The following is a 17,023-nucleotide window of genomic DNA, read 5'->3' on the forward strand; positions in this document are numbered from 1 at the left end:
TTTCGTCACAAGGTGCGTTTCGAGGGCATGGAGCTTCCACCGTCCCGTTCGTCCTCCACCAGCGACTGCAAGTCCCTGTGCTTGCCACCACTGGACGGTCCCGACTCCTCTCCCACCCCGGACTGCCTGGACGCGGGCTCTGAGGCCTCGTGGCGTCCCGCCTCCTCCAGCCCCTGCAGTCTGACGGAAGCCCCGGGGATCGGCCTGGGACTCGGCTTGGGCCTGGGTTTGGGGCTCGGCCCGGGAGTGGTGATGGGAAGTACCAGCTGGAGGGAGAGAACGGAAACTGAAGCCTCTCTGAGGAGGCTCCTCCCGACCCTGGAAGCCCTGCTGCAGCAGCTGGACCGCGTCACCATGGCAACAGAGGATCTGTACCACATCGAGTGTAGGATGGAGAGAACCCAGAGGAAGAGGAGGCGGAGGGAGAGAGGGGGCGATGGTAAGGGAGGGAGGAGCGAGGCAGGACCGAGAGGAAAAGGTGAGGACAAGGACTCTGTCGGATGGAGAGAACGAAAGGTTGGCAAGGAAAAACAAAAGGGGAGCAAAAAGGGGAAAAAGATGGATAAAAGTGAAGTTCGAAAGGACTCTGGAAACACTGTTGCCGACCGCAAAAAGACTCCAGTCGCCACACCCGTTCCCTTTTTAAAGCCCAGGCCAGCATCTGCCACTACACATACGCCCGCTCCTCAACCGTCAGCCAAACCTTCCGTCAGTGCACCTCCACCTCCATCAGTCACAGATACATCTGAGGCCTCCACTCTCCCTGTCTCATCAGCAAACACTGCCCCTTCCCACGTCCCGCTGACCAACGCCCCTTCTGCACCTAACTGCACCCCTGCACCTTCCTTGCCCTCGACCCCCGCCCCAACACCCAGTGGCCGGGACTGGGACCCCCCCACAGAGAGAGAGGCCCTCCCCTCCTCCAGCCTGTTCAACCACCCGGCTCACACGACCACCATTCCTACACGCAAGCGAAAACGCAAACCTCCACCCCTCAAAAACAAGGTGCACCCCAATTTAGACAGGCATGGCCCCGGACACCCCAAATCCTGAGGTCTTTGAAAAGAGGGACAAACAGAAGTGAAAGATGGTGGATCAAAAAAATAATAAGAGTCAATGTTGAGTTAATGAGAGGACAGGGGCAGCAGGTTTTGTCCCCAGGGTGCCCCTCTCTTAACCAAATAGGACGTCACACAGAAAGGAACCAAGAAGAATCACAACGACGTTGCAGGTTAATAATCAGTGATCCGTCCAAATCCCAGTTTACTCTCAGAACCGAGGTGCAGGTCACCAGATGCTAACTGAGCTGGTTTAGTCAGCCACGTAAAAGGTCAACATTGAAACCAAGAAATACTCCTTTTCCTTATTTCACCGGACTAAACCTGATCCCAGGTGACCCTGGAGGTCACGTGGGGGTCGCCGACAGGAGCACATGAGCGTGCTCACCTGAGGATTTAACCAACTGAAAGCAGACAATGCAATCAGTCTTTTTGTGATTATGTCCGTCAACATAATTTCCGTATTGTATATTTTGGTCACCATGGATAATTGTGGCCTGTTTTGAAAATAGTCCTTTTTTTTATTATGAATCCAAATTTGCATGCAGGCACACACAGTTATACACACATGCATGGAAATAACACTGTAGGCACAGACCCGCTAAGTGTAATGTGCCGTGCACTTCAGCCCACTGAAGTACAAGAGAAAACTAAACACACACACACACACACACACACACACACACACACGGTTGTTGGGATCCCAGCAGCCCGTTTTTCAGGGTGCAGATATACCAGTTCTCTCTGTGCAGCAGATGTACAGAGAAATGAAAACGATACAAAGATAAATGGAAGAGAAGAGTAGTGAGTGGTGGTAGTGCAGAAAAAAAGTAGCGCTGGAGTTTTCGCAAGAAGCTGTAACGATGAGATGATGCTCAGTGGAGAAGTTCGGTTGTACAATAAAGTTGAAGAAGCAGGAAGGAGTTGCCTATAGGCACTGAACCTTTACACAAGTCCGGCCATCATAAAGCTATACTGAACCCCAGTCTGAGTGGCTTTTCTCAGTGTTGTTGTGATTTAAAAGCACTTTTGTTCAGATGTAGTCGTTTTTGTTGAGTTGTGTTGTTAATAAGCTTGGTGTCTAAACCAATAGAGAAAGCTTCACTCATACTGTATCAACTATAAACGTTGCCAACGCTTATGAGTCATGTATGCATTCAGAGTTTCATCATAACAAGTAATTCAATAATTCATTTTGTACCAGCACTTTATTTCCTAATGGAGCTGTTATCCAATGCCATGTTTAACGCCTATGTGTCAAGTTTTTATTTACATATCTGAAGACATTACAGAAACGTCCTAGTATGAGTTATTGAGGTGTTAAAACTACAGCCAGCAGTTGTTTGTGTACTTTTGTCTGCTCTTGGTAGTTTTGTTAACTACGTTTTTTGTATGTCTTATTTTGAAAAATATACGTACTTGTACCAGTGGGCATATCTCAGGGAACCCACCTTCGTCCCCCAAACCTGGAAAGACAACCAGGAAAATCAAAACTGGGGCGTTAAAAAATAAAAAATAAAAATAGGTGTTTTCAATAATCTAAGGAAATTATATTTTTGATGGTTAAACCATACCAGTCGGTTTTACACTTCATTCTTCTCTCAGCCAAAAACTACAGAGTTGCATGTCAGTGCCCTGCTTTGTTGGTTTTTAAAAAGATATGAAAAACGGTACTGACAGGCATGTCTCCTCCAATCAAACCCCACCGTTGCACAGATAATGCAAAATGCTAACACCTTAAATTATTTTTGAAACCTCTCACCTTATTTCTGCAAAAGATCTCACGTTGCAGGCTCACAGTCCTGGCCCTGCTTCATCTGTTTGTACATGTCTGAATATATTGGTGCTTTGTGGTGTATATATTTTTGCTTTTCATGATCAGCCTCGTTTGTGCTGCAGTGGCATATGCATTAGGTCAAGCACTGGTGTTGCAAACCCCAAAGTTTTATATTTCTCCAATTGAACTGTCGCACTACAGCCAAAGCTATCAATGCATTTAATATAAATCTTTGTTTGCAAGATGTCGACTACAAACCACAGGAAGTTGTGTGGTCAACATCGTCATTCTATTCCTGCTCGGCAAGAACAAGAAAACACCAAAGCTCGTCATCTTTGTGTAGTACCATTTATTTAGCTTTAAAATAGTGTCACAAATTTGTCTATGCTCTCATTGTATCTCATATCTGTAATTTTGCAGTTGTAGCACTTCTCCTGCTTTTGCACTTGACAAAGTCAAATAAAGCGTTTGACAGCTGAGCTGTGCATAATGACATCACATATGTAAGTTGTACCCCCATCCTTTTCTTTTATACAGGTTTGTTCTCCAATGAAGCGGTCATAAATATTAAACCGTTCACTTGTCTTATTTCACACAGTTACTCATAAACACACCCTGCTCCCAAATGTAGCATACTTTACTACTTTATTCATGTCCTGCTGCACATCGGAAACATCATGATTAACCATGATATAAAAAAGGTGCAAAGCGTTAGCATTTTTGTAAAGTATGCAGAAATTACAGTCTCTGCTCTTAAGGCAGGCGTACGCATGGTGTCAACGCACGATGTCAACAGTGGATGATTTCACAAATGTTGTTATCAAACAAAATCTGTGAAATCATCCACTGTGGACACTAGTCTTTTTCTCTGCCCAGGCGCTTCTTGGCTTTGATTGCTCTGCTGAAACGATTTCTGCTGAGTGTGTCCTTGAGTCAGAGAGATGCCGGGGGTCAAGCGAGACTGGATGTCTTCCTGGGCCTGAGGCAGAGCAAAGAGAGATGGATTGATATTTAAAATAAGTAGTGTCAGTGGTGAAACACAAATGCTTTGTTTGTGTGCTTTCTTACCCTTGTCCTAATCCTTTTGATATGTCGTAACCGCGCCAGCCACTTGGACGCATATGCATCAGATGGGTTAGCTCTGTATTGATGCACCAAAGAGGCCATCTGCGGATAGACAAAGAAGAGTGAGTGAGGGAGTGAGTGAGTGAGTGAGTGAGTGAGTGAGTGAGTGAGTATGTATGTGTGAGAGGAAGAGTTAGAGATAAGGGGAAAACTTACATTTGCATGCAAAGCCATCTGTCTGACCAAGAGTGAAAGGTTGCGGTCCGAAACGATTTTTGCCACCGTTGTGTCAACTAATCCTTCAAGGTCTGAAAGAGAGCAAAAGAAGGAATACAAGAAAAACTAAATATAGAGTTGCAAAGAAAAAGACTATTGCAAACGCAGTGATCGGCTCACCTTTGCGGCCTTGGAGGGTGACCAGGTTGCATTCAAAATCCAGTGGTTTTATAATGACCTCCACAAAATTAAACTGACCCTAATGGGAGGGTGAGGGGGAACAAGATTAGATTTGCTTAACATGTAGGCGTTTGTGTGTGTATGCATCTCTCGCTCCCCCTCCATGTACCTTAATGGTGCCTAGTTTGTACTCTTCTCCAGAGTCATTGTACACCACCATGACAAAATCGTTGCCAATGTGACGCTTTTTGTTGCAGCAGCCCTTGTCGCTCTCCTTGTTCGGCATCAGCGTGGCTATGTGGAAGATAGCTGCAGGGACAGGGGTTCATTGATAATGAGCAAACTGGCTGCGGGAAACAAAGACATTGTAAGAGTCATCATGAATATGACCCTTTTCCCCGTCACACGCTTACCCTGCATGATGTCGTCATGCCAGCAGTAGGTGAACTCCCCGTCGTCTCCATACTGGTCAAGCCCTCCAAGGAAGATCTGGTCGGGGTCACAGTCTTTCAGATGGATTAATTTGCCTAGGCCTGTGAGGAAGGCAGCGTAGCGGTTCGAACCGTACTCATTCGACAGGATGGCAACCTCATTGCTAACCTGAAGAGAGTTGATAGGATGAAGTCACTATGGGATACATCTGACATTCAAATTGAGTAAATCAATGTCCTTGTGTTCTCACCTGACCAGCTCCTACAAACACCACTCCAATCTTATGGGTGTCGTAAGGAGGCATCTGGTCCAGGACCTTCACAGCGCGGTCAATCACCTATCACAAAGAAGAAATACTGTATAGGACACTAAAACAGCACTGGAGCTGATTCCAGGTCAGCCGTAGAAGTCAACTTACCTGACTTTTGGGGAGCAGCAGAGGCTTGTTAGCTTCGTTTCCAAAGAAAGGGGAGTGGTACAGCTGGAGGAACACAAAGCTAGAAGAGACAACAAATAAATAACTACTTGTACTTTAAGATGACCAATTTATGGCTTTTTGCAACATCATTTAATAGTTCCTTTACATACATACGATAATTCTAGTTTGTGCAAGTCTTGGATTACCTGGGGCTCAGTCCAGAGATCTTCTCAGCGTTGCTGGGTCCAGGTCGACTGTGGTACGAGTCCCTGTCTGTCCTCCTGTCCCTCCTGGAGGAGGGAGCTGATACTGAGATGGTATGACCCCGGGGTCGATGGCCTCCGCTCGGGGAGATGGGTCCAGGTTGTGCCACTGGTGCTGGAAACTCTAACCTCATCCTTGCTCCTCCAATTTGAGATGACACTACACCTGGACCTTCACTCCCTTGACTCTGACCTCCCAGTCCAATGACGTCGCCTCCTATGCTTCCCTCCGACTTCTCTTTCTCCATCTGGGGCTGCTGGGGTTGCTGAGGCTGAGGCTTGCCGTCTGAAGGTGCTCTGGGCCCCGATGAGTCTCCTGGCACAGTCTCGGTCTCAACAGTAGCCTTGGCGAACGCTTCGGGTAAGGTCTGGAGCTCCGGAGAGGAGCTTGACTTGTTAAGTCCATGACCTTGGGACTGAGTGTGGGTCTGGAAGGGAAGTTCGGGCCCCTGGCTGCCTGGGGTGGAGGGTCCCAGAATGGGCTGATCGATGGGAATTGCTCCCTCGCTCACTTCCTCCAGTGTTGACTTTTCGTCATCTTGACTGGAGGTTGAGGAGGACTGGAGGAGAAAGATTAGAGATTTTAAAAACAGAAAAGGGAAGACTTCCAAAAAAAAAAGGACCATACCTGTGGGTTTAGCCTGATGAACTAATAGTTAAAAAAAGGTGCAAAACCACAGAATGAAAATGCTGGCTGTGCTGGCGTCCCCCTTATTATGCAGGAGCACGGGGGAAGGAAAAAAAAACACTTTAAGTGTAGGCGGCAATTGATCTCTTATCAGCTGAATACTGAAACCGCAGCCGGAGTGGTTTCAACTTTTCGGAGCTCGTCGAGACAGTACAGCCCAAAAAAACCCGGCAAGTTTTTGAGTCTGTATTGTTAACCGTGCAGTTACACACGTGGTATTTTGATTAGTTGCCAGAAGTTCAAGTCAGCCTAAGACATAGGTGCCGTTTTGTGTGCAGAATGAAAGATAGGAGTGAGCCTACTACCTACCCTGCTTAGCGTTCCAGTCGGAGGGGTCTTTGTGAACTTGTCCGCAGACATGAAGATGGGATCAGAGGTCATTGGCTCAAACTCTTCACTCTCGAGCCAATCAGGTGGGGTGTGTGCTGTGGTGACCGCTGACCCCTCCTCCAGCACCACCACAGAGTCTACAGCAGGATACAGCAACAACCATATGGGTTATATAGGTGGATACACTCATATAAAGTAATGTAACCCCCCTACAAATATGTACACAACATTGTCTACCATTAGTAACCCAATCACATAAAACAGGCATACACAGGTGTCAGACTCCCACAACAATGATTTTATCATAGTAAATTTGCATTCTAGTAAAGTACAAATGAGTGAAATAATTAATCATGGCAAGATGGCACAGAATCGGATGTATCCACGTTGATCAAACAAACTCAAGGCAGCCACACAAACGCACACAAATCGACAGAGAGATTAGAGATGAATCTATGCAGCAGGCAGCATCTATCCTTATTTACATAGTTTTTTACATCAAAACGCATGCATCGTTTGGTTGGTTATATTGGTCCTAAAGCTCTGCAGCTGCTGCAACAGCAGCCCAGACAAAGTCTTGTGACTCCCAACTAACACTGCCCCCACTCAAAGAGGAAGAAGACCAAACAAACGGTCTATTTGTCACTTGAGCGTTGGCCATCAAAACTGCAGCTCTGTAAGGTCTTCGTCACCCTACTGGTCTTCCAGTACGGCAAGAAAGAGCATATTAGTTGGATGAGTTCTGGGCTTTCCTGTTCACAGCAAAGGGTCAACAGGTTATTGTCAACAGGGACTACATTTCATTGACAGAAAGTGAGAAAATGATTAGGAGTGAAAAACAAGTCATGGAGAGAGTGAAGATATAAATCATGAGCCATGTTTAAGTGACATGGGACTGTTTAATCTAAATGCAGGCACGTTTTCAGCATCTCTTGTTGAGGTGCATCCCTTCCCGTGTTAATAGAAGACTGATGGGTAAAGCAGAAATAAATTCCTTTACTTGCACAATTTTGAGTTTGAAGTAGCAGGTTGTATGTGACAGGTGTGCAGGAGCGCAGTGCTACGACTCGTACACATAATATCCCACTTACAAGTGGACAGACAGACAGAGACACACACACGCACACACTTCTTTGGACAGAACCAGGATAGTGTTTCCATGTTTTAAGTCTTTATGCTAAGCTAACCAGGTGCTAGCTCCAAGTTCATATTGAGGACAGTTGCCTGAGAGGATGACGCATATTACCAAAATGTTCCTTTAAAACATTGTATTGGAAAAACAATATTCTTTGGCTCTTACACACAAGTGAAAAATAATGTATGACTTTCTGTCAAAATTAATTCCAGTAAATAGGATAAAATAAAGTTATCAAATGTTTGTAATTTGATAACCAACCACTCGATTGTGCAAGTAAGAAGAAATAAACTACACCCGGAGTTTTCTGGAGAAGCGGGGTTGGGGGCGGGGGGGGGCACAGGGGCACACATGTGGGGGACGGTACCTGCCCAGGAAATGCTCCTGTGCAACCTGCCGGGGACTGGAAGACCTGGGAGGGCAGAGCCCAAACCCAGAGACCAGAGAGAGCTGACCTCTGCAGTCGGGAAACCAGAGGACAGGTCGGTGGCGCATGACGCCACATAACACACCGGAGCCAATCACAAACCAGCATGGGGGTGAGAATGGAAAAACATGAAAACAAACCACTCAGAAAAAAAGAGAAAAAAATCTCAAAGGCAGTGAGGAAGAAAGAGTGAAGAAAAAAAAAGATGGATGATGAGGTAAATGAAGAGAAACTGAAAATAATTAACTGGAGGCAGGTGACCCCAGAGGAGGAGAGACAGTGAACAAAAAGCACAAAACACTGAACAGGAGGCTTCTCCAAAATAAAAGACATTTGACTGATGAATAAAAAACGTGTCAAAAGCAGTGAACTTTGATGATCAATGACCTGAGCACATCCAAGCTAACTTATAGATCATCTTCAGCTCAAGTATTTACAGGCAATTTGGCACTTAGTTTAGTCTATTAAAGGGGCTCTCCTCAGACTGTTACCCACCAGTGTTTGAGCGTTGGATCAAGTTTGCCTTCCCTCCGACGCCGCTGTGCGTTTGGGTAAGCGGCTCGGCGACCAGGGCCGGTGCTGGAGCAGCGGTGCTGGCTGGAGCGCTGGCTGTCTGGGTAGGAGGCTCCTTCACTCCCTCCATGGCCATGAGGACAGTGGAGAGCTCCTGCAGTGGCATGTTGCCGAGCTCAGAGGAGAAAGGACTGGGTGGGTTCTCAAGACACATCAGCCAGCTTGTGTTGCCTGTGATGACAGACAGAAACAGTTAACCAAAGTATGCAAGACATTTTTTTTTTTAGAATTTTCCTCCTGGCGCCCACTCACATTACTATATGAATGAAAATGTACATGCAAAGACATGTAATGTGCTCGAGATAGACAATGTACTGTCATGAACATTAAAAGGAATAGTTTGATACATTTTTAATTGTGTTTGTACTTCTGCATAGTCAGTGGATTGCCGGCAGTTGATGGCGTGTGGCACGCCCCCAATTTGAAGCAACAGACGTGAGGAAATCAATGTGCTGCTGTGGACGGGAGCAGCAGCGAATTGTATTTTATAAACCTTAAAAAAAAAAAAAAAAACGGCTCACCTAAAACATTGTACTCCATCACTATTTTACGACATTGACCTGAACCGAAAGTAAAACTTATCTAAACTGATTTTGTCAACGGAGTCCAGTGCTTTGAAGAGAGGATAGAAAAGTGCTACTTTCTGTTTAGTTACGTCAAGATAAGGCAGTGAAAATATTCTAAATATTGAACAGTTAAACAATTGTTTTAGGGGAACCTTTCTTTCAGGTGGCTAAAATACATTTTGCTGTTATCCCAGTCCACAGTAGCACATTGCTGTCAGGTCTAGTGTCAGAAACTGTGTCTTCAAACTGCAGTCATGCTGACCTCATCTACAATAATGATGGATAAGTACTTCATACAACCACACTTTGCTTGAAGACAGCATGCAACTTTATCAGCACATTACAAAGACAAACATGCAACATCTGTGACTTCTCTGCTGAAAAACACTACGGTCATTAAGAAATGTGTTGAACTGAATTTAAAAAGCAAATTGTTCAAACTATAAGGACGCTCTTGAATTTATACAATATTGAAAATAAAAATCTGAAATGACAAAGAATGAAGAACTAGATGTTCTGTTATGAATTAATAACCTTGTGCAGGTTTCAAGTTACTGCAACTTAATTTTTACATTGTCCAGAAACATAATCAAGGACAGTTTGAAAGATTGATAATTCGATATAAAAGCACCGAGTCTGCTTGACAAATGTTCTGTTGTATTGTTACTTAAAAGTAAATGATGTAGTTCACATCCATTTGAATAATAAAATATCAATCCTTAGAGACTTGGTGAGGATTCATCTGTTGCTGTTAAGCACTGTTTGCATACCAGACGGTCTCCGTATGAAGATCTCTGCCCAGCCCTGTGTGAGCATGGGGATAAACTCAGCCAGACTAGGGTTGTCTTTGAGAGGAGGGGGAGCAGACGGGGGAGCAGAGGCGGACGAGGGAGGACCCAGACCATCCAGGGTGGAAACAGGGGGAGGAGAAAGTGGAGCAGCCAACTCCCCCTCAGAGGGGGACACCAGAGGACTGAGACTCTGAGCGGGACCGGCACGAAGAGCGTGGCCTCCTGCAATGAGAGAGAAAGGTCGTCATCATCATCAGTCAGCTCTTCTCCTCACTTTACATGTAGTTTGAAACCGCAAGTTAATTTTAAAGGCTATAAAAGATAACTTTTTATTTTATATCTGCTTTGGTTCAACACTGTACTGTAGACTCCAAGGTACACGAAACCAAAAAGATTGACATTGTTGAAGTACACAGTATGAAGTTATGACTAATTTCAAGAGCGCAAGAATAAAACCTATTTTGCCGGCTCTTCAAAAGGTTTAAAAAAAATGCTTTTCAGAAAATAAAAAAATAAAAAAAAACATTTTGGCAGCAATCATGCAAAAAAGTTTCGACAGTTTAGTATTTTAGCATTGTCCCACCAAAACCATAGTTTTTGTCTGAAATAATGCAGTACTATGCATTACCTGACATGGAGCGGACCCGTATGCGTGTGGCTCTGTTGTGCTGTTGGCTCGACTGCGACTCCAGTTTGGCTGGAGCTTCTTTGGTGATGCGGGTGTGTAGTGACGGATCTGACCTGCAGGACCAGGTAAGAAGTAGGAAGTAAAAAGCAGCTAAAGACTAAAACTCCAGTCACGCTGGCAGCGCTGTAACGTTTTGCATATTTAGCGGTGCATCAAGCGGGATGCTATCGTTTACACAATGACAAGTTCAGCAGATGTAATGTTTACCGTGTTCAACATCTTACCCTGTTAATGTTTTCTAGTTGGCACTTAACCAAAATTACAGATGAGGCTATCATTAGTTTTGCAGACATTTGATTATAAACCAGAGTATTGGACCAATTGAAAATGTTGACCTGCTGATGAAGCTTGATAAAAAAAAATCAAGGACTGACTAAAGTTATTAGAATTTATCCTCAAGGGAACCAGACTATCTGGACCAAATTTCCTGTCAATCCATCCACTACATGTCAGGAAGGTGACCCAACACACAGACTGACCCACAGTCCCCCCCAAGAGCCACAGCTAGCGTCGGTAAATATCCCCAAAGAAATGTCCCGTTTAGTGTGCGTGCAAGCCTGCAGCACCTCGTCATTTCCCCTCCTCCTCCCAGGCGTTCAGCAATGTCCAGGCCCAGCAGCGCTTGCGCCCTGACCCCTCCTCCGGTTGTTATGGTCACCAGCTTGTTGCCCACAAGCCAGGTCATACTGCGACCCCCCGCCAGGAGGAACTCTGCGATGGGAGACCTAAGAGAAGAAGTAATGTTTATGACCGCTACAGCGTCTCATAATTCTTTTACAAAATGTCACTGCTGCAAAGTGCTGCCCACTATCAAAAAAAACATACTGATTAAAAATAAAAATAAAAATCCTCGCACACCTCTTGGGCAGTGCTGAGAAGTTGGAGAAAACATATCGTGCCATCATGTCCAGACAGGTCTCTGTGAGCTCCAGGTGGACAGTCTTTAGCCCTTCGTCTGCCTGAGTCACCGCATTTTCGTCGGCGGAGCCCAAACTGCAGGTGGTGGTCGAGGTGTGCATCCTACAGGAGGAAGCAGAGAAAAAGTTAAAAAGCAAGAAGGATAGCAGTGGAAGAGGAAGGCACACAGGCTGCAGATGTGGTTCAACAGGTAATCAGTGCACACAGCTACATGCAAGCTCAGGAAATCACCAAAGTCACATGCAACACAATGCATCCACGTGTGTTTTATAAGAAAATGCACCAACAGATAGACTTAATATTTTAAGCACACACAGACACACTGGGACATGGTATAAGTGGCTTCATAATTAGTGGTAAAACATGTTATTTCTCTCGATGCAAATAAGCTCTGGATAGAAAGTACAGAGAAACCATCAGTTAGAAGCTGTGTGTGAGTGAATGTGTTCAACTGTAAACTAATGTCTTTGCTGCAGCCAAATCTCTTTATTAGTGTTCAATGTGGCGTGAGCGGCACCTTCTTGTATCCACAACAACCATTACCGCATGCTCGACCTGCGAGTCAGGTTAAAAGCACCTTTACAGATCATCAGTCTCAATTAGGTCTTGAGAGACACTTGAGTCAAAATTAGTTTTGGCTCGCTGTTCAGAAGTAAACACTTAAAATAAGCAATTTACGACAACACTGGAATGACTGAGCCCAATTGTGCTGTCTCTGTTCATCTGTGGGGAGTATAAGAGGTAGACTGTTTATGCCTCAGACTCATAAAGAAAACCACAGAGAAGATAAACAAGAAACATATACGTTGTTTTTCTGTCAACGATGAAAAACAACGATGTAAGAATATAGAAAGAACGATGCAAGAGGAACATCTGTCCTCATGGAGAACCAAGAAGCGCTCGTGTGTGAGTCCTGTAACTAAAGTTATGAAAAAATATTGTAAGAATGTAACTAAAGCCGAGATATTTAAGGATGTGTATACAGCTGTGCAAATTAAACAAGAAACCTCTCACTCAGACCAAGTCCCAGTGTGTGAACTATACAGCACGATTTGTACTTACCAATCTTCTACATCGATTAATGTTTCACTTCAATGTCTACTCCAAACAACATGACCATGAAACTCTTACGACTGACAGTGTGTTTTATTCACTGCTTTCTGATATCGTTCACATATTCTGCTATTTTAATGTGTTTAAGCAACTGAAATGCATCTGCATGGCTCATGCAGATGCAGAACAAATGCCAGTAGGGATGCATGAGCATGAAGCTCAGCTAAACAAGGATAATGAAAAAAACATGTTTAGTGTCATTTCGTCACGTCTGAAAACGTAACATGGTCATGTTGTCTGAAGCCTTTTTTCTGATGGGACACATTTCAGTTCAAACTAACTCACTCTACAACTTTCAAGACACAAACTGTCTGAGAAAATAGCAGATTTGCAGCCATTTAGCAAGCAGGTTAAACAGATCCACACTGCAGTTGTTTTAGCGTGATGAAGTGCAATGTGTCAAACAAAATACTTTCAAAGTTTAAAGTGCTGAGCCTTTGCTGCCATCTGTTGGGCAGGAGGGGTAGGATATATTAAATAAAGTAGCACTGCAGCCACATCTCACAACTGCAATGTTAGATCGTACATCTGACAAGCATAGATATTAAGATGGAGCATAAAGGTTTGGAGAAAAGTCAGGCAGAGAGTGTTTGCATGTATACGTGCATGTGCACAGTGATATGAATGACTTAAGTCTGTAATCAAACATTTAAAAGATCACATCTGCCCAGCTAGTTTAAAAATACCACACTAGGAGATTGCCATAGTTTTAGCAGCACAGAGAATGTTTGTCAGTGGAGCAAAACAATAAAATGTCAAGCAAGCAAACAAAGCTGTTGTGTTGCCATTTCCCTGTCACTGGCCAAGGAAGTTAAAGTGCCCTCCCACCAGGAAATGGGAGTCAGAGTTGTAGGTTATGATTGTTGTCAATCAGGATAATGTCGCATCACGTTGGATCCACATGCTTTGTACCTATCCCTCCTGCCATTCATTTGTTGTTGAGACAGTCAAAACCAGTCAGCAATACACCCAGCAAAACAAAAAAAATAATTAAAAGTGGACGAAAATAAAAGCAAAATTGGTGTTAGAACAGAAAAACAAACGTTTTCCAATGTCCTCTGCAAACAGTGCATGCAAAAGCAAATCATGAAAACTAAATCTAAAAAACGGCATGTGTTTGAATGCAGCCCAAAACTAAACAAAAAAGATAGACACACAAACCTTCCTCCAGCATGCACCACCCGCTCCAGGTGACCCTGGCAACAACGCCCGCCCAACGGACCCGCAAGACAATGACCCTACACCCCATCCCACGGAGGAAGCGACAAGTGTTTGGATTGTTGTCGTTTTGGTCGGTAACCCAGAAGGCTCTTCTCTAACCTGCGGACCGCGTGTTCGGAGACACTGATGCTGCGGGAGCGGAATGCATCCATGGCTGACAGATCCCTCAGCTCTTTAACCGGAGAGCTGCTGCTATTGGCTACCGCCGCTGCCGCCTTCGCCACTTTCGCTGCCCGCAGACTGGGCGGTGAGGAGTACCCATGGCGAACGGCGAGGGGAACGGGACCAGGTTGACGATTTGGTGGGCGTGGGCAGTAAGGGGGTGGGGTCATCGTGAGGGTGGTTTTGGATTGTGGGAAGAGTGTGTGGTGCATAAAAAGGCGTGTCGGGAGACGGCAGGAATTGGCACCCGAGCACCAGAGCAAAGGGCACAGGCCACGCATGGGTGGAGGGTCAGGGAACAAAAGAAAGGGCAGGGCCACAGGGGAAGGGAGGGGCCAGGAGCAGTGTAAGAGGGATCCAAGATGACACGACCACCCCCCAAAACCACAACGCAACCAATCACAGGATGCAGGGAAGGGGGTCAAATGAAGAATTGAAAGAAAAACAAGGTGAAAATTAACAGCAGTGAACACTATGACTCAGATTACAGGAGAGCAGGGTAAGAAAAGGAGGATTTAAAAATAAAAAAAAAGGATAAAACAACTTTAAAAGGAAAAACAGGACAAGCTACAGCAAAGAGAAAACCAGCTTCTGCTAATCAGAAATGCAAATACACACAGAAGGTATTCAGAAAAGCAACAAAATAAACATTATTTTACACAGGAGGTACATAGTGAAGCCAAGGACTTGTACAGGAGAAGTAAAGAAGTAGGGATGACCCAGCATAGGCCTGACTAAATGGATGATTTTTGTTCTGTTAATTTCAAACTAAAAATGAAATGCTGGGTTAAATCTGAGGGTTGGAGCACAGCGAGTCTGGACTAAATACACTAAAAGGAACTAATGAAGGACAAGACTCTAATGTAAGAAAGGTAATCAAGCCTTTTGGAAAACTAAAATTGAACCTCAAAGTTTCCATTAACCTCATCTTATAAAGAATTTGAGGGAAGAGCGCAGTGCTAGAAATTGAAATACTCCAATTAAATCAGACATGTAGCCCTCCAACCCAAAAGTGGGATATGAGCAGCACAAGGACGGCTCAGTGGATGAATGATGACATGATAGGCGACATTGAAAGTGGGTTTTATATGAAAGATCAGTAGGAACTGATGTTAGCAGAAGCGTATCACTATGAAAAGCTGTAACGGGGATTGTGCTTGATTGTAATGACGGCAGCGTTTTGGGAGCAATTAGTTGTGGCCGACCCAACCAAAAATGAAAGGACTTGCACAAGAGAGGAGGAGGAGGGATTTAATGAAAAGCTGCAATCCCTGGGCAAAAAAAAAGCTGCAAAACCCTCCCCCAAAAAAACAATTATTATTTTTTTTGGGAATGGCCCATCCAGAGGGTAGTGTGGTCTCACATTACATTGTTTGGGGGTCATCATAATGTCCCCGTGAAGCTCTGTGGAAATATTAGTTTAACGAGGAGAATTTTTTTTAACGCTTTTGTGTTTTTAAATCATAGGTAATGTTCGTAGAGATCTCCGTCCACCTGAAACACTCAAACGGGGGGAAATGGCGGAATCTCTTTTTTGTCGTTAAACCTGTGCATCACAGCAAACATCTGTTAAACTTCTAAACAGAAGTTCAGTCCTTTTCTTTGCGGTTTCTTTGGACGCATTGTCACTTCTTATCGGGGCGATAATGACACGGACAACAAACAGTCACACCATGTACAGATGAAAATGACGCCTAGCTGAGAAAAGCTTCCTTACACACACCTCTGTGTAAAAGTGTGTATTTTTGTTTGTGTACATGTACAGTTTGTATTTACTATGGTCATAAACAGTCAGATGGTGAGATGTGACAGCAGGAGAAAGAAAACCAGAGTTCTTCCCCAGGGCTCATTATGTATTTTGATTTGCTGCAGGCGGTGGACCCAGTAACGCAAACATCTGGATATTATAATGCAATCCACTACAACAACACACAAACAGCTTCCATTACGACTACAGGGAGGAATGAAAAACATCTCTGGGTGCCAACAAAAATGTCCAATCGACCGTTGGGCTATTGCCTTAGACTGCATTATACTATGCAGGCGTTTGTGCCGTTTTGTCCACGCCATGTACGTCATCAAAATGAGCAGAAGTGAGTGTTGTATAAAAATAATTGTGGTAGGAAAAAATAACTAATCTCAAAATATAAAAATCATGAACGATAAACAAACTAATGATCAGCATGGCAACCTAAGAGGAGTCACTGCAACCATCACGCCACAGGACCAGTCATGCCAAGTCACCTGTTACCGTGAAAAACCTCAACCCGCTCACACAACAATGGCCACATGGGCTGTGCGTTTGTGTGGGGGTGCTGGTCTGGATGTCAGCCCTTGCAGCCGTCTGTGTGTGTACGTGTGCTTTACCTCTTGGGCCGTTCATTGAGGCTGGTGCTTCGAGCACGAAAGGAACTTTGCTCATGACCGTCATCGAAAGGCAGCAGGGCGTTGGAGCGCAAACCCTGAACACAGACACCGGGGTCAATGTGAAGGTATTGAGATGCAGAAATTAAATGTGGTTAATGATACAGGTCAGCCACAACACCAAATAGTGTCAGTGAATAGGTCAATTTAACAAGTCTTTACTCCATTATGGGTTAATGGCACAGGTCTGCAGATGGTTTAAGGAGGCATTAAAGGAAGAGTTGGACATTATGAAATGCACTTGGTCGCGTTCTTGCCAAGAGTTTTATGAGAAGATTTATTTCACGTCTCTTATTCAATATAGTTACATGAAGCTGTTGATTCATTTCCACATACGATTTATACTCTTGTACTTTTCTCAGTGTGTTTGTTTACTCATCGATCTCTCTGTATTTACATTTGCATTGTCATAAATAAGCCAATGAAAGGCAAGTAGGAAGAAAAACCAGCACAGACCTTTGTGATGTACTGAACAAAGTCCTTGCGGAAGGGGAGTCTACAACGTATGAACCACATGGCGATCACATGATGGGCCAGAGACACAATGTACTGGTTGAACCTGATCGAAACGGAAGAAA

The 17,023-nt window shown here is 44.5% G+C and overlaps 2 protein-coding genes across 5 annotated transcripts in view; one reads left to right on the forward strand and one right to left on the reverse strand.

Moving 5' to 3' along the window:
- The window catches only part of pkd1a (polycystic kidney disease 1a), a 54,398-nt gene extending 50,842 nt beyond the window's left edge, over nt 1-3,556 (forward strand). The window contains exon 56 of the mRNA XM_068592322.1: nt 1-3,556. Coding sequence (XP_068448423.1) covers nt 1-1,053 — 1,053 coding nt within the window. The 3' untranslated portion in view covers nt 1,054-3,556.
- tsc2 (TSC complex subunit 2) overlaps nt 3,179-17,023 on the reverse strand; it is a 24,013-nt gene continuing 10,168 nt past the window's right edge. For 2 of the 4 annotated variants that reach the window (XM_068592317.1, XM_068592318.1), the window contains exons 25-42: nt 16,902-17,004; nt 16,389-16,483; nt 13,959-14,099; nt 11,466-11,627; nt 11,174-11,332; nt 10,548-10,660; nt 9,899-10,141; nt 8,485-8,733; nt 6,407-6,564; nt 5,353-5,969; nt 5,147-5,225; nt 4,979-5,065; nt 4,710-4,896; nt 4,466-4,605; nt 4,297-4,375; nt 4,117-4,208; nt 3,904-4,002; nt 3,179-3,814 (exon numbers count right to left, since the gene is read on the reverse strand). In XM_068592317.1, the coding sequence (XP_068448418.1) occupies nt 3,656-3,814; nt 3,904-4,002; nt 4,117-4,208; nt 4,297-4,375; nt 4,466-4,605; nt 4,710-4,896; nt 4,979-5,065; nt 5,147-5,225; nt 5,353-5,969; nt 6,407-6,564; nt 8,485-8,733; nt 9,899-10,141; nt 10,548-10,660; nt 11,174-11,332; nt 11,466-11,627; nt 13,959-14,099; nt 16,389-16,483; nt 16,902-17,004 (2,962 nt within the window). In that variant the 3' untranslated portion in view covers nt 3,179-3,655. Of the gene's footprint in view, nt 3,815-3,903; nt 4,003-4,116; nt 4,209-4,296; nt 4,376-4,465; nt 4,606-4,709; nt 4,897-4,978; nt 5,066-5,146; nt 5,226-5,352; nt 5,970-6,406; nt 6,565-7,929; nt 8,020-8,484; nt 8,734-9,898; nt 10,142-10,547; nt 10,661-11,173; nt 11,333-11,465; nt 11,628-13,958; nt 14,100-16,388; nt 16,484-16,901; nt 17,005-17,023 lie in introns of all 4 variants that reach the window. The other 2 variants (XM_068592320.1, XM_068592319.1) reach the window with 2 other exon arrangements.

This window comes from Clinocottus analis, unplaced genomic scaffold (assembly GCF_023055335.1).
Source record: "Clinocottus analis isolate CAN_PGR_092001 unplaced genomic scaffold, fCliAna1.0.p SCAF_27, whole genome shotgun sequence".
NCBI lineage: Eukaryota > Metazoa > Chordata > Actinopteri > Perciformes > Cottidae > Clinocottus > Clinocottus analis.